This window comes from Mytilus edulis, chromosome 3 (assembly GCF_963676685.1).
Source record: "Mytilus edulis chromosome 3, xbMytEdul2.2, whole genome shotgun sequence".
NCBI classification, from domain to species: domain Eukaryota; kingdom Metazoa; phylum Mollusca; class Bivalvia; order Mytilida; family Mytilidae; genus Mytilus; species Mytilus edulis.
Window position 1 is genome coordinate 49,085,898 of NC_092346.1, and position 24,498 is coordinate 49,110,395.

Here is a 24,498-nt window from a genome sequence, read left to right on the forward strand (position 1 = left end):
TGTCAGTAGTCAGTCATTATAAGTAAATTGTTTATTCACAATTAAAGAGTTATCTTTCTTTTTTCATCTACAATAATAACAAAAGTCAAGAATGCCTGTCATAAAGAAAAAAATCCCACCAAAACTGGGGGCAAACTTATAGCTCCAAAATAGTAAACAGGTTCCTGCCTAACTTGTGACACCTGTCGTGGTACTAATGCAAGTTAAATATTATGTTTGTGCACTATTTTTGACTAAATACACGCAGCAGATATATTGCTCAATCCTTTTGGTCAGGTTTTATAACAATACTTAACTAAAAGTTGTTTTTTTTTATTTAATCTAAACCATTTACAAAAACTTTGCAGTAGTCTTTTCCATTTACTGCTACCGTCCTAATGGTTTATTCATCCAAACATCCACTGCAGTGACGGTGTTGTGATAACTACAATTCAGATTTTTATACATAATTTTCGTATAGAATAGCATAGGTGTATTTTTTCCTTATAGTTTTTGGTATTTCCAACACATTGCGTTGACGTTATTCAAAGTTTGATACGTAACAATTTCAGAATATATATTTTAATATAGTGTGAAGTCAAAAAAAAACAATTCTAATTTAACCTCAAACAAATTGATATAATCGTTTACCTAATTTTCAAAAAAAATAGTCTCCATTCGGTAAACTGAAATTATAGACATTTTTTTCACTATATAGATGGAAAATTCTCGTTTGAATATTGTCATTTTATATTTTATTAAATTGAAGATGATATCCTCCACACGTAACATGATCAGATTTTATTTCGCTTTACGTGGTTTTACACATTGAAGCTTTTTTTGTTTATGTGAACCTTAAATAGAATTATATAGTATTTACCTTGATCGCTGGCTACGAAACAACGTAATGTAAAATGGCCTGATATATCAAATTTAACTTTTAAGACGATTTGAAACATGCTCAAGAGGTAACTGAATTTCGACAAATTGTGTGTATTTTAACAACAAATGTCTTATAAACATGATAAAAGAGGAGCGATAGATACAACCGTCTCGTTTATAATACGTTACAATTTACCGTCATTATTGCAGGACAATGCATGGATGGTTTTTTGTATGCCTAGAAGTTTGCTAAAATCTGTGACTTGAAAAACATATCCTGGAACGGATGCCATGTTTGTGAGTTCCTCTTTGTTAGCGCCTCTGCCAATGCCAACGCTTATAACTTGAATATGCTTTTCTTTATAAATGTATGCCTGTTTTGCGGTATTTAAAGGATTTCCTGACACGCCATCTGTCAAAATAACCAATACATCTTTTGCATCTGACCGATCCCCGGCACTTGGAACAAACACTTTACTGAGTATGAACTGAAGGGCTATATCAGTTTTTGTCAGCTGACCAGTGTATGGTATTCCTTTCACGGCGTTTTGTATAGACTTTGTATCATTATACTGGTTTAGTTTTATTCTTAGATACGTTTTGCTGTCGAACGTTACAACTCCTACTTGTACGTGGTCTGGATCTATGGTAAAGTTGGACAATATTGTTGAAACAAACTCTAGTTCTTTCTTGAAGTTTGTTGCGCCCACGCTACCAGATGCATCAACGAGAAAAACAATGTCTGCTTTTTCAACACATCCTATAGCTACAAGTATTCTTTTAGTTTTAATCTTGTCGATTATGTGGTATAGTATGGATTTTGGCATATTAAAGTAAAAAATAATCGAAAAATCGCAATGATATGAAAATCAAAAATCATAAATACCAGTTGGTAGCTCTGGTGATATGGGTGTCAGAAAAAAAAACAATCGAGCAAACTTTACAAACGTGTTACCTTGATTGGTAATTCTTGATCCGAAAAAAATCTGTCCATAATGTCATGTTGGTCGATAGGGAGAAAAAAAATCCTATTGGCATCATGTATCACTGTTTAATTTACTAAATATAGAAATTTGCATCGTACATGTTAACCATTGGTAAAATATTACTTTTTTAGGATTTGTTTCTGCATGACCAATACAACGGGTGCTAAGAACTAATAACCCTTCCAGAATGCCCGAGATTACACCCACTTTGTGATAGGTTCGTGGTGTTTAATCTTTAGCTTTTCTATGTAGTTTGCTGCTTATTTGTTCGTCTTCTCATGTTTTGTTTTTGTTTTTGTTTTTGCCATGGTGTTCTGTTTTCTTTTACTTTTGAGGTTCTAATGTCTCTTTGATAGTTTCTGCATCTTTTTAGCAGTTACGTTTGAAATCGTGATATCAAAACTATTTCGATTAAGAGGAGATCTTTTGTATACGATGATGAGACAGAAATGCAACAAAATAGATAGACAGAAAACATCTTAAGTGGGAGTTCAGTCTTTAATAGCAGACAGGTGTGTACACGAGAAGTCAACCTTTTAATCGTCTCGATTCTAAACCAAATGTGAATGAAATAAATAAAAACAAAAATTAAAAGATCTGCTAACAGGTGTAATATAAACATTGTTCTTGCTTACAAATACACTCTTAACGCACAAGTTTAATATTTTTATTTTTCTGGTTCTCAAACACGCACGCACCAGTTTGAAGTCAGAATTGTAATATGTTTTCCTATGGACTGTTACTTTTTGTGTTAGTATCCATTCATCAATCTCTCCAGCCATCATATAGGTACTTTTTCTAAAAATTTTATATAAAAATTAATCTACTCACCTTGAACTACAATTAGTGTATTAACTGTGGAAAAAATGAAAGCAACAATAAGTAACTTCATAGTTATTGATTGATATGACAATTGATCTCGCCAATCTAGGGTCTTATCTATGTGACCTAGAAGTTAACCTTTGTGTCAAACAGTCAATCTACAAATACTAGAAAACAATCTTAAAATCCGATTGTGCAAACTGACTGTGGTCACAATTTTCAAATGTCTTATAAAGCAGAAAAACACTCAAAATGTCATAATCTAATTTTTAGAAAAAAATTACATACCCAGGTAAAACGAATCGTATTTTTATCTGAAAATATTTTAAAGAAACGTTTCATTTTAATTCTTTTTGATGTTAGTGTTAAAAATCACATTAGAAAATAATTCATCGGCCGAAATGGAAACTGACTTTGAGTTAATCCGCTTTTTGGATTTTGTAGTTTGCTCGAAAAGTGTGATACATCACATTAAGGGTACAGTAGTGTACTGCCGGCAATTTCAGAATTACACATCGAGCGTATAGCCTACAATGCGATGTGTTGATATCTAACTTCACCACAAGACCACGCTTTTTTAGTTAATTGGTAATAAGGTACCAGTGTAGGCTACTATTTTTGGAATTGCTTCATCCACATTAAGCAATATTCTCATCGTTCTTTTACCTTCAACTGCTGAAGTGACGTTCTCTCATCAATTGTCATAGCACATGTATTCTTACATGTTGATATTAATCTCCATCCTGTATGTATAATTTCAGAGCTTTTTTTTGTCCTCTTTTGGTTGATAAACGGTTACTTTCTTCCTTTTCTAAATCGTAGTTACTTCCAGTCTCCCAATCATACTCTTTTTACGTCCAGGTGATGAATTACTAAATCTAAAATTGTAAGTTGTCTATCAGATGTTGTCATCTTTCTGTCTGAGATATCCTAACAAAAAATAGGATTTTATAAATAAACAAATGCTTCCTTCCAGGGATTATTTGATTTAACGGCAGGTATTTTATAGTTTCTTTGAAATTCATTCACTATTGGTTAGAATCAGTTCTCTTGCTTACTAAAACATGTCAAATTGTGTCTCCTAATACCGCACAAAAGTCATGTAACTTAAGTCATCATAAAAGAATTGAGAATGCAAACGGGTAATGTGTCAAAGAGACTACAAACAACCCGATTAAACAGCAGAAATCTGTTAATCTTTTGCTAGTCTATTTTAATCCAGTTGGTCCATCTTTCAAAATTCAGCATGGCTGATACTAAATAGGCATTTTTATATCTTGTGGTTTTAACTATTCTCAATTTAGTTAATATGATTCCGCTTCTGTTGTCTGATATTTCTTAAAGAGCCTTTTACAACTTTCTGTAGTTTCAGTTTTTGTCAACTATGAATTTAAAAGAGGAACAGTGATAAATCAAAAATAAACTGATAAAGCCATGGCTAAAATGAAAAAGATAAACAGACAAATAATTGTAAACAAGAATCAACATCGAAAACTAAACACTGGGCAACACGAACCCCATCAAAATTTGGGGTAGTCTCAGGTAATCTGGAAGGGTAATCAGATCCTGCTCCACATGTGGCACCCGTCGTGTTGCTTATGATATTACATACCTGGTAAATAGTCTAATTTGGTAGGTCACATTCGTGAAAAGGGAAGGGGGTTGTAGTTACGACGATAGCATCTGTGAAACGGTTATTCCATAACGGTCAACTAACTCGTGATGGCGTCCGTAAAATTTAAGACGGGATGATTTCTAATTAACCATTCTCTTGGTTTAACTGCCTCCTTGTGAGCAGCAACCCTCTATCTATCTAATCATAAAACTTAGCAATCCTATTTTTTTAATCCATCTCTGACTGTATCAACCTCGAAATCTTTCCATGCATCCATACCCTATGATCTTATGTTCCTTAAAAGGAAGCAGTCAATGCCTCGTCATTTGCATGCCATGATTAGAATATTTTTCGGTCTCAAACTTCTTCCAGATCTTTCCTTTTATTTTCAAACCAGGATTCCATTATCGTTCTTGGTTATCTCTAATTTAATTTTTCTCGTACTAGTAATTTCTTTTCTCTTGTAAGTTGTTTTTTCTCTATTAATTGACATCCTTTCCTAACGTTCATTAAACTGCTTCTAAGGCTCATACTTTTCGATTTAACTACGGTCAAATAGTCAAAGTAACTTTTCTTCTTTAAAACCTTCATCTTTCTTAATAATAATTAAATCCTTAAAAAGACAGGTTAGGAAATCCTGTCCGAAAAGGGGTATGTATATTTATTCATCGTAGTCAATTTTACAAATCACAACCTAAAAAATCTATTTACTTTACTCGGACATTAGATATCTGTCGTTTTTCTTCTTCTTCACTTTTTCATCTAAACTTAACGATTCGAGCATATGTCAATCCACCATTTTCTACATGAGAAAATATGTACCAAGTCAGGAATATGATAGTTGTTATCCATTTGCTTGATGTGTTTGAGATTTTTGTTTTGCCATTTGATTAGGGACTTTCCGTTTTGAATTTTCTTAGGAGTTCAGTATTTTTGGGATTTTACTTTTTTTCCGTTGACGAGTTTTTATCCTTCGAGTGAAACCTACGTTTGTAATAAGCCGAATTTAAGTAACTCAACCTTTGCACACATTAAAAATTAAGGACTACCGTAGTATCAATATTATTCTGAAAATTTTCTAATATCTAATATTACTGCATTAATCCATATATACTTCTATGGCTCCACGTGCAGAAAAAATATTTTCTATCTATATATGTCATCATATATGAGTGGAAATACAGTACTTAGAAAATATGTCATGCATATACCGTTGTGGAAACAGGATACTTGTATTCAAAAGGGCAGCCCGTTCATGATTCAGTAAGCACTTTGCTCTAAAATTGGGGTGCCAGTAAAAAGGCGCTCAAAAATTTTACTTAGACAAGTGGCTCGACAATCTCAGATCAAAAATATTCTAACATATACAATACCTGAGATTCAAAACAAAATATTGTAAGAGGCGAAAGATCCCTTAGGGATAAAATCAAACTCAAAAATCGATATCAAACTGAGAATGGGATGGCAAAAAAAACGATTAACGGTGAAAAGACAAACAGCAATACACAAAACACAACATAGAACACAAAAGACAATCAACACGAATCAGAACAAAAAACCATGTTTGATCTCTTGTCATAGGGAAGAGTAAGCAGAAATTGCTCCACAAGTGACACCCGTTGTGTTCCTCATGTACGTACAAATCCAATAATATGTCTAATTCAGTATGTCTCGTTCGGGGAAAAGACAACGGGGTTGTGGTTACGACAATTAGAACATATTCGTCGTCATCTATGAAACAGATATTCCATATCGGTCAACCATCTTGTTCTGCTGTCCGTTAAATTGTCCAACTTCACCTCTTGGAACGCCTGGTTGTTATCTATGATGAGTTTATTGAATAACTTTCTTGTAAACAGCAACTCTCTATCAAAGAAATCACAATATGAAATAGTGTTAATAAGTTCTAGAATATTGTATCAAATGGGAGATGTATTTTCCATTTACCAAAATGCTGATGAATAGAAATCGAAAGGTTACAATTTGGTAGCTGGAATCATGTCTTTTGTCGTGAAATACTTTTATCAACCGACCCTCATTGTCAATTTCTGGATATAAATAAATATTGGAATGATGCGTTCAAAATTGCCATAAATATTTTGATTTATTATATAACTACTAATCAATAGTTTTAGCTATGTGTTCTGTCATCGTTCTAGTCACTTATTTAGTTCTGTATACTTCATTGTTTGGTTTGACTTAATATCCGATCATCCATTGAAGGGAAGGTGTCGTAATTGCTGAAATTTAGAATATGAGAAATGCGTGATTATTTGTGTTAATGTACAGTTAAAGTAAATGGTTCTGATAAGATTTTGCATACAGCTGCAGTATGTTAAAATTGCACTGATAATCTAAATACTTATTCAATGATCTTTTTATTTCTGAAATATTATTGAATGAAATATTTAGACGTAGTTAGGGCAGTATGCGTATGTGTATGCGTTTGAATAAATTTAGTATGGTCGATCAATGTTCACTGATTCATACCACAGTATCTAAATGACAAAAACCATTACGGTCTTCAGTGAGGAACAATGTGGTGGTTTTCTTTATTTATATGTAAATGCGCTTTACATTAAATGCTTGGTTTTGAATGTGTATCTTGCATAGCATCTGATAAATTTATTGAAAACTATTAAGGACTTTAACATGTGAAAAGGGCTTTGCCTATTGTTTAACATTGTATGTTGACCTCTATGTTTTAGTACTACTGAGGTTCTGTCTGATTGATGGGTATCCTATACATTACTTGTCTGTTTTACTTTTAAGATTCAACTAGATAGGACAAGGGAGAGATTTGGTTTTAGTACTTTAACTGCATGGTTTACCCTAAGCACATTATTTGCCCGTTTAAAAGTAGGTGATCTGGATCTAAATTCAGCTCTCGGTCATCTGGGCCATGCATGTTTCGTTCGTTCCTGTTGATGTTTGTACGTCTATTTGATATGATATTTTGTTTTTTTGTTTTGGAGGAGTCGGATGTTGGTGGCTGTTCTAGTCTATTAGAACTGTGCTCAGGTAATCAGCATGGTGGTTTCACTATCTATTCTTCTATTTTCCGATATTTTCTGACAGTTTGCATACTCTGGTATGTGAACTATCTGTTATTTACTTTTCTAATAGTTATCACAGAGTTAGAAGGTTAACTATCTGTCATTTTGTTTTCTGACGTATTGCATAGTTTCCTTGGTTAACTAACTTTCTGTTATTTAATGATACAACAGTTACAGAATAAGAAAAATAAAATTAATATTACCATCAGTATTGCATGCTAAAGCCTTAATAGTTGCTTGTAGTGTCGCAAGTTTTGAGAAATCTTGGACATTAAAAACGTATTCAGGAACAGAAGCCATGTCTGTTAACTCATCTTTGTTTGTATTTCCTCCAATACCCACACTTATAACTTGGATATGTTTCTCTTTGAAGAAATATGCCTGTTTTGCAGTATTTGATGGATGTATGGAAACTCCATCCGTCAAGACAACAAGGACATCTTTAGCATTAGGTCGGTCACCAGCTTGTGGGACAAAAACTTTAGTAAGAACAAATTGTAGTGCTACATCTGTACTAGTTCCTCGACTTGTATATGGAATCTTCAAAATAGCATCCTGAATTGTTGCCGTCTCGTTATATTGTCCTATCTTAAGACGCATATAAGCCTGGGAGTCGAAAGTTACTACCCCTATATGGACATAATCAGAGCCAATCGTCAGGTTTCCTACCATTTCAGATGCAAATTCGAGTTCCTTTTTGAAATTAGCAGGCCGAACACTACCCGATGCATCTATGAGAAAAACTATATCGGCCTTTTCTACACAACCTGCAAGACAGATGACAACATTATTTTTGACAAGTGTAAAAGGAACTTTTAACATAGACATATTTGCAACCGATCGACAAACAAACCGTAGAATATTTATATCAGATTATATTATTTTATTTATTAACTCACCTTCAACGCATACATGTAAGCAACTTAGAATTGACCAAACGAACACAACAGAATTAAATAAATCCATACTTGTCATAAATATATACATATACATAAAAGTCTTATCTATTATATAATCAATGTCCAAAGAAATCGTGACTTTAATTTAGATATAGTTTTAAGAACTGCATTCATATCTCTTGTTATGCATTTTTATATTATATATCCTCTGATATTATAATAGATTACTTTTAATATGTCACTCGACTTAAGAGCGGAGTTTTGCTCCTAATTGAAAGTAAACGTTTATACTATCAGTGAATATTTGGCGTATTCGTTAACTCATTCTACAAATTGAAGATGAATATTGAAAATCAGATATTCATGATACTTGAAGGGGTGAGTCATTTGGGGCTGAGCCTCGTAGACACGGTTCTTTCCTCAAGCACATGTGTAGTTCATGTATTGCTTTCATTCCCCGTATCGCAACTTGGGGCATATGCAGTTGTAGCCTTCACTCAAGAATTTTACTCCTCTGAGACTTTACCTTTTACTCAATTATTTGATAGAAATTTTTTAAAAGTGGAAATATAACCATACCTGCCATTAAACAATTTGGTGCAGCAATGTAACTTTTACTATTTCTGGCATTTGCAGCTAAACAATAATTAGTGAACGTTTTTAATGCTTTTAATCATATTTAAGATTGGAAAAGAAACTCTACATAGATAATCTATACGAAACAACTTTATTTTTAGTGACATTATGAAAATGAAGAAACATCAGTATGAATTTAATTCGTCCGAAAGATTAGCTCTCACCAGGAATGCTAAAACCTATGCAAATATGTAAAAGCAAAGAATATATAAGTAAGTAGAAACGTTTGGAGCTATTGGAAAATTTAAAAAAAAGAATAGCCAAATTCATCTAAGGTCTACTTTACCTGAAGAAAGTGAACCTTATAGTCTCTTAATTATTTCTTAATTCCTCAAAGGGATTTTATTCATTTCTAAAATATGGTATAAATAAAGGCAACAGTAGTATACCCTTGTTCAAAATTCATAAATCGATTGAGTTAAAAAAAAAACGGGTTACAAACTAAAACCGAGGAAAACACATCAACTTTAAGAGAAAAACAACGAAATAACAGAACATAGAAGTGCAACAAAAAAACCAACAACAATGCAACATTCATAGAAACGAACTATTAGATAACCGCTGCCATATTCCTGACTTGGTACAGGACATTTTAAGAATAAAATAGTGGGTTGGACCTGGGTTGTTTTTTTGTTTTTTTGGCTAGCCAAACCTCCACGCTTTATGGCAATGTTAGATATACCGCTAAAATTACATGATGGGTACAGAGCAAAAATATATGCAAAATCACCAAAGACAGAGAAATGCATTAGTAAATGATGTTCACCTTTTGAAATCTTAAATTGAAATTGATTTTTTTTATTGATATCATGAAAATAGTTTCAACTATAGAATACACAAGTTACACATGATTTATAAAATTGATTCTAATTTTATTTTTCTTGGATGCCTGCATGCAAACATGTCAACGATCACATCAAGTTCTATGTCCAAATTGTAATGCACGTGCATCAGTGCAAGTCGTTTTGGTCGATCCTGGCCCATTGTTGCACTTAAAAATGTTTTTTTGTAAATCGAGCTAACTATTCGAACGCTCACATTCACAACTTGTTACACTCATTGTGCAAACAATTTAGGAATAGCATATATGTTTGGATAATCAAGTGCCATATCTGTTAGTGGTTTGCATGATAATGTTCCCAAATTATCAACCCCACACAGAGCACAGTATATGCAGTAAGCGCCTTCTTTTGAAGGTGAGTATACACTATCCCATCATAGCCGATTCGGCCAAGTCAGCTGAAACAGTCTGTTCTTTCCTGCATATTTTTCATGGGAAAGTTGTAGTTTATTCCAGGTTGGAAATGATTTCTTATCAAATTCAATTTCTCTTCGTTTGTTATAATTTACGTGTTGATTGTTTTTCACTGAAAACCAATGTCGTTTGGACTTTAATATATGTAAGTCGGGGGTTGTTTCTTAAATCTGATCACTTTTTTTTCGTATCAATGCTAGGTCCATTACAAGTCGTTAGTATTTCAGAGGGGGGTGATTTGTGGCGTTTCCTGAAGGAAGGAGGGTATAAGTTACTAAAAAAATTGGAATGATCGGAATTTTTAGACAAACAGATGATAGAACGGGGGTTTCAATATATAGAATATGTATGTGACTTAAAAACTTTAAAATTATAATTGAATTTTGCATCACAGTAAAAAATCCATTATTGGTCGAGAAAAGTTATTATACAAACTTTACTGGAAAAATTAGATAAACTTAAATCAAATCAAATCAAATAATTTTATTGGTGTAAATTCCTATACAGAATGATACCAGCTGACATTTACAAAATACAAATACAAATACAAAAATAAACAAGCAAACAAACAAACAAACAAAAAAAACCAAAAAAACAAACAAACATATTATCTCAATGATAAGAGATACATATTTTATATTTACATTGCGTGGAGGTGTTATTCATACAATATTATTAATTCAAGCTATTACAATCAGCTTTAATACTATAAAAGCTCTTAACAACATTATGTTTGCTTTAAATGAATGTTCAAATCATACGTATCGCTTATTCCAGTTATAGTACTAATGTCTGTATCATTACTTTTAAAAATGAAACTAAACTTATCTTGTTCACACATATTAACAAAAGATGGAACTATATCACTTAAATTACAAAAGAGTACATTTCTATTAAGTTCTAACGCTTTACATTGAATGAGGAAATGGAACTCATCTTCAATTCCATCCTTGCAAATTGGACAAATTCTCTGTTCTAAAAGTGTTCTAGTATATCTACTAACTTCTATTAGTAAATTACTATTACTAATTCTGATTTTTACCATTTTAGAAATAACACTTTTATTAAGGTCCAGTAGAAGATATTTTCTTATTCAAAATTATTTTTTACTTTGCGATATGTTCTTAGTTTATTACCATGACTATTACCATTATTAGTCACAAAAAAGAGCTTGTTTCCAGTATTTTATGAATTCCTCTTCTAATTTCTTTTGAAATGAAAAAAGTAGTTGTTTCTTTGACATAGTATTTTGATTTTCCCAGACATGCTGAAAACCAAGTTTACCTTATAACACTTTTAATTTACTACAAAAACCATTAGGAAAGTTTAAGTTTTCATTGTATGCTTTCTTTACCATACTCTCACTGTCCATATTAATATGAAGCCAGAAATTAATTGTATTACATTAATTGTATTAAACTTATGTTATGTAAATAAAAGTATGAATTACCTGTTTTAAAAAAACCATCTAAGATCGAGGACTGTCCCTTCATTTTTACACCTTAACATCAAAGGTATCGACCAAATAATTATCGATCGTGATACGATAGACAAATTGATATAATCAAGGACGTATATTAGAGTGTTAGTTATACGTCCTTGATATAATGAAAGAATTTATTAATTTTCAAAATGTTCTATATATATGCACCATTTTTGCAAATCCAGGGGGTGGTCACCGACACCGGGTGTCCACCCCCTGGATCCGCTTCTGAATGAGAAGAAATATTCTAATCTATAAAACCATAGGTTACAGTTTTTAATTATACAACTATTACTATAATATGAGGATTGCTATTTCTCGACTTGCAGGTGCTGTTCCATGCGAGACAAAAAGTGTTTTTTTTTTAATTCAAATTCTTAAATAGAAATAAAATACAAAATGAAGTAATAAAATTATAGTGTATTTTCAAAATTAGTAATAAAAAGTGTAAATAATTTAATGTTTTATAAATTATAGTTTTGAAAAAATTGTTTAAAAAAAAGTCAATGTAGTTTTTCCGCGAAATTTTGGTTATGTCCCTTTAAAGAAATTATAGACCAATGAAATTCTTCGACAGGAAAAATTCTTGGACACGAAAATTGTTTATAAATGGCGGCCAAGATATTTGAAGATGTCACTAATTGATGTCAACAAAAATGGGATACATACATGGGTTTTAACAGTGTCAACAATGATTGAGTTTAAAGGTAAAATAACATTCACATACGATACCGTCCAACTAATTCCTCCTTAGGCTTATGGTCCTTTGTGGAATGGACCCCCCTTTTCCTAGATACAGTAAATATTTTTGTTTTTTGTGTGTTTTACTTTTGTCAGTGAAAATTCTTTTATAACTTTTTTTTAAAAATATTTCTTTGGGTTTTTGCCTCATACATCCAAATTTACAATGTAGACCTTTATCTCTTACTCTTAGTGATTTCCTTACCTTAATTCTCTCCACGCCAGAAGTCGTATTTTTAAGGCCTCCACGCCGGTACCTGGAATGACCGAATAACACTGTTAATATCCGAATAACACTTGTAATGACCGAATAACACTTGTAATTTAAATATTAGTACATATTGGTGACTTTTAAACATTGAATATTAATTAATAGTATATATTATCGATGTATGTTTATAGTTATAAATGATTTACAGAAAGCAGATAAGTTCATAAAAAACTTTTAAAATTCAGTGTGTACATCGAATATGGCGACCACAGAAATCACAATGGCTGCCATGTTCGATGTGCACACTAAATTTAAAACCATCTTTAAGAACTTCTCTGCTTTTTGTAAATCATTTCTAAGTTATAAAATACATCGATAATACATTATTATTAAATAATCAATGTTCAAAACAGTCCGGAATGCGGTTCGATAAAATTGCTCCCCTTGTTTATTTCGCTCTCCTGTCAAATCATGTAATTTCGCTACCTCCAATGGCAAATGAATTGTAGACGCTACAACGATGGGTGTCGTCAAGAAAGGTACGATTAAAGGAATCAGCTAAGAATTAGACGATCACCATTGGTATAGGTGAGTTGTTTAATAGTTGTTGCTTTGTGATAAATGCATGTTTTGGATTAATTGATAATCAGGAATAGCTGGAAAGGAAAGAAACGTGTTGCTACGTGAACCCGGAAAGGCCGGGACGAATTAAAAAAAAAATCTAGAGACACATTTAAACGTGTACACAAGCACAATATTCCCTATCTATGTAATGTGTTTTCATAATTATGTGATATACAGCAAAAAAAGGTAGCAGTTTTTTGTGTCTTGTTGTTAAGCATTTCCAGGGGAGATAATGTTATTTTTCACGGTGTGTTTGATAGGTTTGTTACATTGTAACATTATTTAATACACACTCAGAAAGTGGATTAAAATAGCCTCCCACACTAAATTAACTGAATTTTAATTATCATATTTACCGTAATGCTATTTTATAAACTTCGGAGGTTCATATCACTTATATTCAACGTTTGTATATCGGATTTTTTTTAATATTGATGTTGAACGGTTCATAGTATAAAAAAAAACCTGATAAAACCGTTGAATGTAAATGATATGAACCTCAGAAGTGTTATATATTGTCCTTTAATATAAGACCGGAGGTTCATATCATTAACATTCAACATTTTTTATCGAATGTTTGTTATTAACTATCAATGTTCAACGGTTCAACGGTTCAACATGGGTAGTTAAAAAAATCCGATAAAAATGAACGGTTCAACATTGATAGTAAAAAACAATCCGATAAACATGTTGAATCTTAAAGATATGAAACTCTGAAGCCTTACATTATAGGACTATCGTTTATTAATTCGTTATCCTAACTAAATGGTTTTTTTTTGTGGTGTATATTAAAAAAAAGGGGAGTGGCTTTTAAAACACCAAAATACCTTACAAAGGAGTAGGTCCGGTAAGACCCCTTTTTGGCCCCAAAATATAACAGTTTAAAAAAATTGTTAAAATGTAAACTTTTAGTTATTTATTGGACAATTGATTGCTTCTTCTACATAAATATGGGCTGTTTTTGACAATACAGTAACAATGCACATATATCGGGTTGTAGCACCATTAAGTCATGCTAAATTACTGAAATCTTCAAAATTCTATCATTTTAGTTAAATTCTAGACGGTTTCCCTGTAAAACGAAAGTGGCCGCATTCGTGTTCATCCTTAATATTGAAATGTAAGTTGTATTTTATGATAATACATAACATATATAAAGGTTGTGGATGAACACGGATGCGGCCACTTTCATTTTTGACAAAAAACATCTTAAAAGTGACGTTTTTTTTGCATATTTGAGAGATTTTTCATATTTGAGCTTGAATCGGATCGTTTTTAATGACTAAATCAGTTAAAATCTTTCACTTATACTAATTGAATCAAATGAAATAGACACTTAAGTGCTTAAAAAGAGGTCAAAATCTTTCGTCAGATGAAACTGAAATTTGAGGCCAAAATGAGTCCTTACCGGACCTACTCCTTTCAGGATTCGACACTAACGCATCCTACAATATTTGTTTACAGAATGAGAATTGAATTCCGATCCGTTTGTACGGGGAACGTGTGGTTGCAACCCCCTCTTTAATTGCCTGTTCGATTTTTTTTTTTGCAGTGTCGAAAAGGGAGATTGACAGCAGTTTGTTTTATCAAGAAGTTTTGTACGTTCTGCTATACATTTGACAGTCAGTAATTATTCTGAAGTACACATGTCGACCAGAGGCATGGAACAGAGAGTAGATGTTTTAAAGTACCAGATGCTTATCTGAGATTCCGATTTGAACTAAAGAAAGCAATATATAAAGATATGTAGGAGAAATAATCTATATGAATAAAGTTATGTCACAAAAGGACCTTGTTTTTTTTATATACAGAATTTGTCAAACGTCTCCATAACAGAAGAGATGTGAATGCATCCTTCATAATCTTGTAATACTAATGGTAATAATTTATATAATTTCTGAGATGATATAGCAGTGCTTTTGGTTTCCCCTTTCTCCTTCCTCAAAGAACTTGATCATCTGAACTCTTTCTTTTTTTTTAAATCGGAGCCCTGTTCAAGAACAGTTAAAAGAGCATATGCTTAATTTTCGTTATCTTTTAGAATCATATTTTTTTTTAAATAAAACAGGTTGTACATTCTACATAAAATATGCCAGTCAACACCCAAAAAAGGTCTTTAGTATATTCATTTTTCAACTTACAAAATATGCCAAAGGTTTAAGCATGCCAAACATTACTCTTGTACAAAACTGTAACAGATTATCAAAGACTATCTAGTAAGTACAATTTTAGCCCAAGCCGCTGCTCTTTTAAGCACCGTCTTAGCAACGACTTGTTGATTGTAAGAGTTTGATGCAGAGACTGAAGACTTGAGACAATAACATGGAGATAAGTATGTATAAGAACAACATTTTCAAGAATATGGGCGGGGGGGGGGGGGGCTTTCGTCGGGTAAATATGTTTGATTAAACATAGGGAATCACTGGAGCAATACTGGAGCGAGTTCCCCTTAGCTCAGTCTTAATTCCTTGTTGATGGATTGTTTCCTGGCTTGCTTTAGTAGAGTATTGTCTGCATGTTTCACACTCGAGTAATATATATACGCATAAATATGAAGACACCGGTGTACTACTATAGTACTTGACTTGTTATAGTGAGCAAGTATGAGAAAAATAGAGTGAGCCACCGTATACGGTAAAAATTAATATAAGGGAACTTTGATATTCTTGAAAACTAGGGAGAGGTGTTTGAGAAAATTGAGTCTAATGTAAAACGGTTAAATAAGTAAAGACTCTTAATGTCTTGCAAATTTTCGACTGTAGGTAAACTAATAAGAAAAGAAAAAGATATAAATAGTAAATTCAAATCGTATGATCGAATAATACTCGCGAACAAAAAAAGTATCACATTATGTCGCCGGACAATTGTAAGATGCTATAAAATAGACTAAAAATGTATCGATAATATAGCACAAAAGAAATCATGAAATAACTCGGTGCAATCCCAATTTAAGATGCAAACACATCAACAGAAAAACAAAATCACATGACACAAAACAAAAACCAACTGCAATCAACATATAAGACGCAAAGAATAAAAAAAAAATCCATTCGCGGGCAACTACCGACTTATTATACTGTATGATTGAACACAAACATAGATCCCGCTAACATGTTTAACCCCGCCACATTATTTATGTATGTGCCTGTCCCAAGTCAGGGGCCTGTAATTCAGTGGTTGTTGTTTGTTTATGTGTTACATATTTGTTTTTCGTTCATTTTTTTTTATATAAATAAGGCCGTCAGTTTTCTCGTTTGAATTGTTTTACTTTGTTATATCTGAGCCTTTTATAGCTGACTATGCGGTATGGGCTTTGCTCATTGTTGAAGGCCGTACGCTGAATATGACACCAACGAAATAAGACGCAAACTAAATTACCAGAAATTGCAAAATAAATAAATGACGTATAAAAAATAATTCCGAACGACAATTGGTTAACACAAACAAAAGGAGTACAACGATATAAATTTATGCTACCCCAAAAACTCAACTTCACAATGGTCAACCAATCCGGGTTACTGTATAACTAAGGTGTAACAAAATGTGTAACAAAACTTTTTTAAATAATACAGAAATTATGACTGTCGGTGTAATTGTAATTGTTAAAGAAAAAAACATGTCAAACATGCAAATATTATTTAAAAAAATTAGTTTCAATCACTTAAAAGTCATGTGATGTTACATATATAGGACGGGTGTGTTCGATTCAAAAAATAATTAACAAAACCCCGTCATATAACATCCAAATTTGAAATTGCGTCCAAATGTCAAATTTAGGTGTGCCACTTTGGGAATGGTCTTAAACGATTGGCAATTCATTTCTCAATTTTTGTAATTTTTCCCAGATTTTTTCTATGTCCAGCAAAAAAAAGTAGCAGTTTATAAGGAGACCCCCTAAATGACGTAACAGCTTGACTTATGGTCGTTTTGAAAACGATTGTTTGCAAGTTGCATTGTCAACAATTGTACAATATGAAAATTAAACAACGTGAATGCAAATATTTATAATGACTTTACGGAAAGTAACTTTTGTGACATCTTGACAACCGTATACAAAGTTCATTTCACTTTTCTGCCTTCTAAACACAAGAGGTCGAATTCTTTTGTTCTATTTAAACCGCATATCGGACTGAAAAGTCACAATTATGTGATAATATTAAAATTTCAAGTGTTATTCAGTCATTACAAGTGTTATTCAGATAATAACAGTGTTATTCGGTCATTCGTGTTACCCGCCTCCACGCTGCTTTTCCACCCTTTTCTATCTTTTGCCGCTGTTCTGGCTATGTTCCAACTTGTCCATCCTTGTTGGTTCCTTTCTCTCTCTGTTGTTCTTCTCCATCTCTTAGTGATTTAGATCTTGATAACCCTGTGGAGATTCATCCTATATTTTTGTCTATCCTGTATCCATCATGATCATTCATCTTAAGTTTACTTTAGGGTCTTTTATTTTTTCAATAGGAGAGTTCTTCATTTCAAAATAATAAAAGAGTCATCATGGTAGACAGATATGGTAGATCTCCCGATATCTACCTGCCATTCCCTATAGACCATGAGAGAATTGGGACACAGAGGAGGGAGAAATTACAGAGGGAGATAGAGAAGATGGAACAAGATCAGAGGCAAAGACAACATCTTATAGAAGAACTTTCAAAAATGGCTGAAACCAAGAAACAAAATCAGCAAGATAGACTTTTGGTAAGTGAAAAAAATAATTCTGAAACTTGCTTTTATTGGATATTAATATCTATTAAGACTGATATGTGTTTATTTGTATGCTAATGGAGACATTTATTCATGCATTCCTGCAACCATTTTAAATGTAAATTGCATTCAAAGGAAGCTTAGTACAGATTAAATATTTCAGATATATTGTGTTGACACTAATGTAATGTTACACATTTATTTTTAGGTGAAGTATAACAAGAAGAATTTATTGTCAGATGAAATGATGAGAGTTTATGGGAAAGAAACTGCTTCAAAAATAGGTATTGAAATGCATGCTTACCTTGACCTCTTAACCAAAAGATCAATAAACAATAAACATTCTACGGTACAAAAAATGTATTACTTGAGGTCCATTGAATTTTAAAACTTCATAATTTCTGTGTTATTTCTTTAAAAAATATTTGAAAGTCTTCAATGGATGTGCTTTTTAAAGGTAGATAATTATAATTCATGAATAAAAGTACATTATTATAGTACGGCATAAATTTTACGAATTAAACATCAAAACAATCAACATGGAAAGAAATTCATCCGATTCTGCCATTCTATTAATGTAATGATTAATATATATAAATCCCTGTGAGGGTAACGTATATGAATAAATGTTAAAATAATTATGTACTTTTTAAGGGAGAATGTCAGTTGAACCAAAACTAGTTAATAATGTTGTGTCACAGCGAACAAAAGAATATGCAGTTCGTCAACAGGAAATGGAAATGGAAGCTAAGTAAGTTTGTAAATCTCATTGTTATTGTATGTTTTTATTGAAAACAAATATTTTAAGTTGATATATAAATACTAGAACACACCCGCGAAATCGGGGGCATTCAGAGCGTAGTTTAAAGTATATAAAGTGTTGTTGGAAGAATTTTGTGAAATATTGAATGACTGGAGAATTTCAAATTTCAGCAAAATTATCATAAATCATAGGTTATTGGGGACAGGAAAATGTTTTTTTTTAATCCCTCCTCCTTTATTTCCAAAATTCCCAATGTGTGGTTTTCTATCAATTTCAATACGAATATACATTTAGTATGTTATGAACATTTAAGTAAGGAGACTGTACTTCAGTGGTTGTCGTTTGTTTATGCGTTACATATTTGTTTTTTCGTTCATTTTTTGTACATAAATAAGGCTGCTTTTTTCTCGTTTGAATTGTTTTACATTTTCATTTCGGTGCCTTTTAAAGCTGAGTATGCGGTATGGTCTTTGCTCGTTGTTGAAGGCTGTACGATGACCTATAATTGTTATTTTCTGTGTCATTTTGGTCTCTTGTGGAGAGTTGTCAACATGGCAATCATACCACATCTTCTTTTTTTTTGTAATCAATGAATTTTGTAAAAGATTTAATGACTGGAGAATTTCAGAAAAGGTATCAAAAGTGCACATGAATAATTTTAGCGCTTATCTGTATATTATATACATTCACTATATAAATAAAGTGTATTTACTTTCGATTCTAAGTTTTCTAATCGATCCATGGTGGTCATTGATATAGTATACAGACCCTCTCTATTTAATAAACTCTGTGACCACCGTGGATAGTAAACTTGAAAATGGTAGCAGATAGAATTCTGAAAATACACTTTATTCGTAGTATATGTATGTTCAAAGTATACAGAAAAACGCAAACCGGAAGTATAATCTGACTTAAAATTTTGTCCAATGACGGGACAATATACGGATGCCCTTTTTCTCGATTTTCTCCCAAAATAACTCAATCTGAATAATCATATGAATGGATGACAAATCGGACTATGCACTGTACCTATAGAACACAGAGGCGTGATAGTATAGATAGTAACATGTCATATATCTATAAGTTACACCATTCAACAGGATGTTGAATTGAAAATCTTGTTTGAATGTTAGCAATATATTGTATTGTGTCCCTTTACGACCCTTGTCTAGCAAACATAATTTTGTATAACAAATGTACTTATACAAATGCATTTTTCCTTTAAAAGTGTTGTTACATCTGATTGTTTTTATGACAGGGTTATCATAGAGTAAAATGCTATACCCAATAGATACTTTCCTATAACAGTAAATGTTATTTCTGTCTAACTGTAACAGCATATATAGCACTATATATATGTCCTTTTACTTTGTATCAGATTTAAAAAAAAAAATGCACATATGAAAAGCTGAGTTTATGAAATAAGCAATATATCAACATAAATTTGCTTTCAGATACCTAGTCAAGGAAAGGCAACGTCTTCAAGACGCCAGAGAGAGAGTTCATGAACAGAGAAGATTTCTTGCTAAGTCAAGTTCTCCATCTGGTAAGAAAAAGCATCGTCATGACTTTGATGTTCTTGCCTTTCTGAAAGGTCTTGGACTTTATCATCCTGTGAACCCACGGATGCCTACTCCTCCGAGGAGGAAAACAAAACGGAAAGTCTATTATTGTCCTATGTATCTTCCATACTCTTATTGGATTGGGTGATGGCTTTTTCAGATGTACACAACTTCACATATCTGTCATGTTTTGCGTCAAAAATAACACTGTTGATTTTATTTAACATGCCTGTAATTAGATTTTCACCTAACCAATGACTTATGTGTGGAATCTTATTGGTTGAATAAGGAAGCTTGAAAAAACTAACATAACTTGCACCATTTCTTATCCATCTTCGCTAGCAAAGGGTTACGATCCACTCCCGTTCTCTTCACCCTTGGCGGATTGAGCTAACATTTGTGATATCAATGATGCGCCATCTATCGGAAGATTAAAGTCACGCCCATTCCGAAAACATTATTCTTGACCAATGGTAGCACTTAAACTCTTCAATTTGGAGGTAAATACACGGTAGCGTCTAGATTCTACACACTTGGTAAAGCCGGAAACGAAAACATACGTCAACATTCATGCATTTGTACATGAAACATACACAGGAACTTCTATTAGTCGATTAAATACATTCAAGTTGTCACTAAATATAGTCGTATGTTTAGTGATGCAAAGACTTGTTGCACAATAAACACGTGGCAATTGTTTACCAACACTTTTTACATTTACATGTGATCATGTTATAGGCGCTTTTTGATTGGATGCAGCGAGTTTCTACTGCAACCAATAAAAATCCTTACCTTGTGTCTCCGAAACTTTATCTCAATCCGCCAAGGGTGAAGAGAACGGGAGAAGATCGTAACCCTTGGCTAGCGAAGATGTTTCTTATCATGGTACTTACTAAAGGGCTTTTGTAATTTTTGTTTGCTGATCTCATCAAAATTAGACTGTCATACTGTTGATTGGTTTAGTTTATTTAAAAAAATATTGATTATTTATGGAAAGACAAGAAAATATAAATGAAATTTTTAAGCAAAATATAAATGACCAGCTCAATGAACATAGAAATGAGATAGTGTGAAATTAGAACATTTTCAGGTTAAATCTTTTGGTTATGGTAGCTTACCCTTACATTTTGTTCACATCAACTTGGAACTTAGTCCATGTGGTTGTTACAGTGTGAACTTTTGAATGTTATGCCATGTTTGGTTTTGATCCAGATTTCCAAGTTCCCTGAACAAGGAAAATGATGTACATGTAGAAGTAAACAACTATAGGTTCTGTACAGCCTTCAATAATGAGCAAAATTCTTAACACATAGTAAGCCCTAAAAGGCAGAGAAATAACAAATGTTAAAAAAATTGAATGAGAAAACTTAATGAATCCATTTCATATAGGAAGCAGGCAGCTATAAAAAGGGAATGACTTAATTCTTGATTTATTACATGCACAGCTTTATTGTGGTGGTAGTCATGTATTTTTCAATCAGTGTGATTGGATTATCTTTAGTATTTCTTGGTTTGTCAAGGATGAAGACAATATGAATAAGATTTGCCACCCTATTAGGATTTTATTTCATCTACTTAAGTTAAATTTTTCGAGAAAGTTTTAATGTTGAAGGAGCATTTTTGTCAAAAATTTTATAAAATCCGTCAGGGAAGTGTAATAAATGTTTTCTCTGTGACAAAAGCAACTACATTTGTTGTTTAAGACCAATCCTGAATCATATGTATGAAGAGTTTAATTGAAATGCTCTGAATCAATAGATCATAGTGTTTAGAGAATTATTAGCAATGCAATACTGATGTCATCTCAAAAAAAATTTTGGTACGCATGGTGATGTTCACTCTTATTTAGGAATATTATTGACAAACTTTATCAAGCTTAGATATAGTCTTTCAAAACTGTAATTATATTTTCATTATTTCCTATATTTATTCGCAAAGCTTTTATTTTTGACGATGTTCATCTGGAAAGTAAGTAGCATGTTTCGAAAAGTCAGCCACCTTTGGGATAATGTTCATTTGCAGTATTGTGACCCTACCATTCAGAAATAAATATGATTAAAGAAAGAGATATGTTCAGTTTGTTGAGAAAGAAAATGCATTCTTATATATGGATGCTTGTGAAGCATTCAAATAAGATCAATCTATCAATAATAATCTAGGACGGATTAGACCAAAAATCCAGGTTAAATATAATCATTATTGAAAACATAAGCATCTTACTGTTTCATTCAAACATACATGGTACCCAGGGAATGCACTTTAAAAATTGGGTAGGTATTTATAAATCTTAGGCGATCACTGCACAAAAACACCTACCATTAGATATGATTTTGAAGTGGCTTCCCTGGGTCCAATGTAGTTTGTATGGAACAGACTTAATCTGCTGAAAGTTTATCATGATGTGGAAAGAAAATATCTCTATAAAAAAATATTATAAACGTGTTGCATATATCTGATATATTTATGAGTCGGGCATTCTACTGCAAACAAACTCTTTAAGTTATGGCCAATTATAAATTCAATGTTTGAAACTTATTTATTAATTGCATGTTAGTTTATTTATTTACGTATGCATGAGAGGTATGAAAGAAAAATATAAGAGAAAGTTTACAAAATGTATACTCTTTGTTATTTGCTTGTTACATTGTTAATTTGAAATAAACTGTTACATTAAAACTTTTTTCTTTGTTCTCTCTTTTAAACAGGGATTGTCTTTGCTTATATTTTATAGGTTAAGTCTAAACAATTGAATAATAATAGTAATTTCATAGAATAAAGCTTAAATGGGTGTCCTTTACTTAAAGGTGGATGGTACTTACTATCAGTAGCCAAATGTCCAATTATTGACCTTGTAAATTTAAAAACAGTGTAACACTTACCATGCTAAGGAAGGAGTATTAAGGCCTGTAACCCAAATCTCATGTTGTTTTACTAGAATGGTTCTATGGTACTTCTAGAGGTTACCTGTTTGAGAATCTTTAGTTTTGATATCCATTTCAGAATTCATGCACATCCAATTAAATTAAGAGTATTTATTTTTATGTTCAGCAGGTTAAAGGTGCAGTTTGAACCCAAATTTAAGAATTTGAAAATTGAAATCAAGAGAAAAAATTTCAATTAAGAAAAGACAACAAAAGTTCTGGAATCATATGTTTATAAAAGTATTCCAGCTACATGTACATACAATTCACCTTCAACTGAAATATGAAATTTCAGATAAATTTTAAATTGACTAACCAAAAATTACAATATAAATGAGTCTTAAATGCACATTGGATAAAATGCACCAAAGCTAAGAAGAGAAAATGTCTGCTGATATTCTGCAAAAAAACAATAAGATGGATTGAGCAGAACACTGATAACAAATGGCAAAAGGAAGTAAAATATGTTTATTATGGTTCCATAGTTATTTTAAATGGGGAGTCTGAATCTTCTTAAAATATTTGGTTGCCAGATTTGTTGTAATAAATCAGTTCCTTATTATGAGCTCCTTTTGATATATATGTTGTAGTCTTTTGTGACTCACTCTTGTTATGGCTTGAAATATAAATTCACAAAACGAAATTGTCAATATTTTTTTTTCAACAGTTTAAATTTGAACAGGAAAAAAAAATAACAGGTATGGTTATTCAAGTTCATTAAGAAATCATGCAATGTTTTGAATATGATAAAATTCCAATGAACAAAAAATACCTTAGTTTCTTACATATTTTAATCTTTTACATGTAAAAGGTGTCTTCCCGATTGTCCCACTTTTTGAAATTACAGGTAAAAAGGTAGTGAAATTTTGTGGGACAATCGGGAATAGTTGTGTGGGACAATTGGGAAGTTTATTTGTGGGACAATCGGGAATTGTTTTGATTGTGATTAATCTGTTTTTATAGTGTTCAGTGGGTAATTACAGGTAACTAATAATTTGTTTTGTAAAATATGAAAAAAAACAAGAACATGAATTGCTATTTACATATTTTATTTTGCATATATTAATATGAAATATCATCAAACGTAGAATATAATGTAAAGTCATAAAATAATGGTAAGAAATAGCTTGTGCATTTTAATAGACAAAACAAAATGGGAATACTTAACTGATATATATAATGACCCAGAATAAACTGATTATTTCTGAACGTTTAAATCATTTGATATTGTGTATGTAGATCATAGCATGAGAATATGTCGGAAAGCAAGAAGAAAATTTAAAAACCGATTATTCTGTCTAAAATATTTATCTTAGGTCAGAAACAATGTTGCCAAAAAGCAGAGAGATAATCAAACAG

General features: G+C 32.0%; 2 protein-coding genes across 3 annotated transcripts in view; one reads left to right on the forward strand and one right to left on the reverse strand.

The window, feature by feature from the left end:
• Positions 1-298: 298 nt before the first annotated feature.
• Positions 299-8,342, reverse strand: LOC139515294 (cartilage matrix protein-like). The gene is made up of 5 exons (XM_071304862.1): positions 8,240-8,342; positions 7,544-8,107; positions 2,679-2,795; positions 1,058-1,627; positions 299-424 (listed from the first exon to the last, which is right to left on the reverse strand). Exons 1-5 carry the CDS (start codon positions 8,331-8,333, stop codon positions 387-389), a joined length of 1,383 nt encoding a protein of 460 aa, XP_071160963.1. The 5' UTR covers positions 8,334-8,342; the 3' UTR covers positions 299-386.
• Positions 8,343-12,172: 3,830 nt separating this feature from the next.
• Positions 12,173-24,498, forward strand: part of LOC139514328 (uncharacterized) — a 48,832-nt gene continuing 36,506 nt past the window's right edge. Inside the window, exons 1-6 of one of the 2 annotated variants that reach the window (XM_071303420.1) lie at positions 12,173-12,320; positions 17,651-17,887; positions 18,102-18,177; positions 18,548-18,644; positions 20,111-20,202; positions 22,157-22,186. In XM_071303420.1, the coding sequence (XP_071159521.1) occupies positions 17,687-17,887; positions 18,102-18,177; positions 18,548-18,644; positions 20,111-20,202; positions 22,157-22,186 (496 nt within the window). In that variant the 5' untranslated portion in view covers positions 12,173-12,320; positions 17,651-17,686. The remainder of the gene's footprint in view (positions 12,321-17,650; positions 17,888-18,101; positions 18,178-18,547; positions 18,645-20,110; positions 20,203-22,156; positions 22,187-24,498) is intronic. The other variant, XM_071303421.1, reaches the window with a different exon arrangement.

Coding starts and splice junctions, on each gene's coding strand:
- LOC139515294 (XM_071304862.1), bottom strand. CDS start 8,333: ATGTATATGTATATATTTATGACAAGTATGGATTTATTTAATTCTGTT. Junction 8,108..8,239: donor CTTACATGTATGCGTTGAAG/GTGAGTTAATAA, acceptor TCTGTCTTGCAG/GTTGTGTAGAAAAGGCCGAT. Junction 2,796..7,543: donor TTTAGCATGCAATACTGATG/GTAATATTAATT, acceptor GTTAACTTCTAG/GTCACATAGATAAGACCCTA.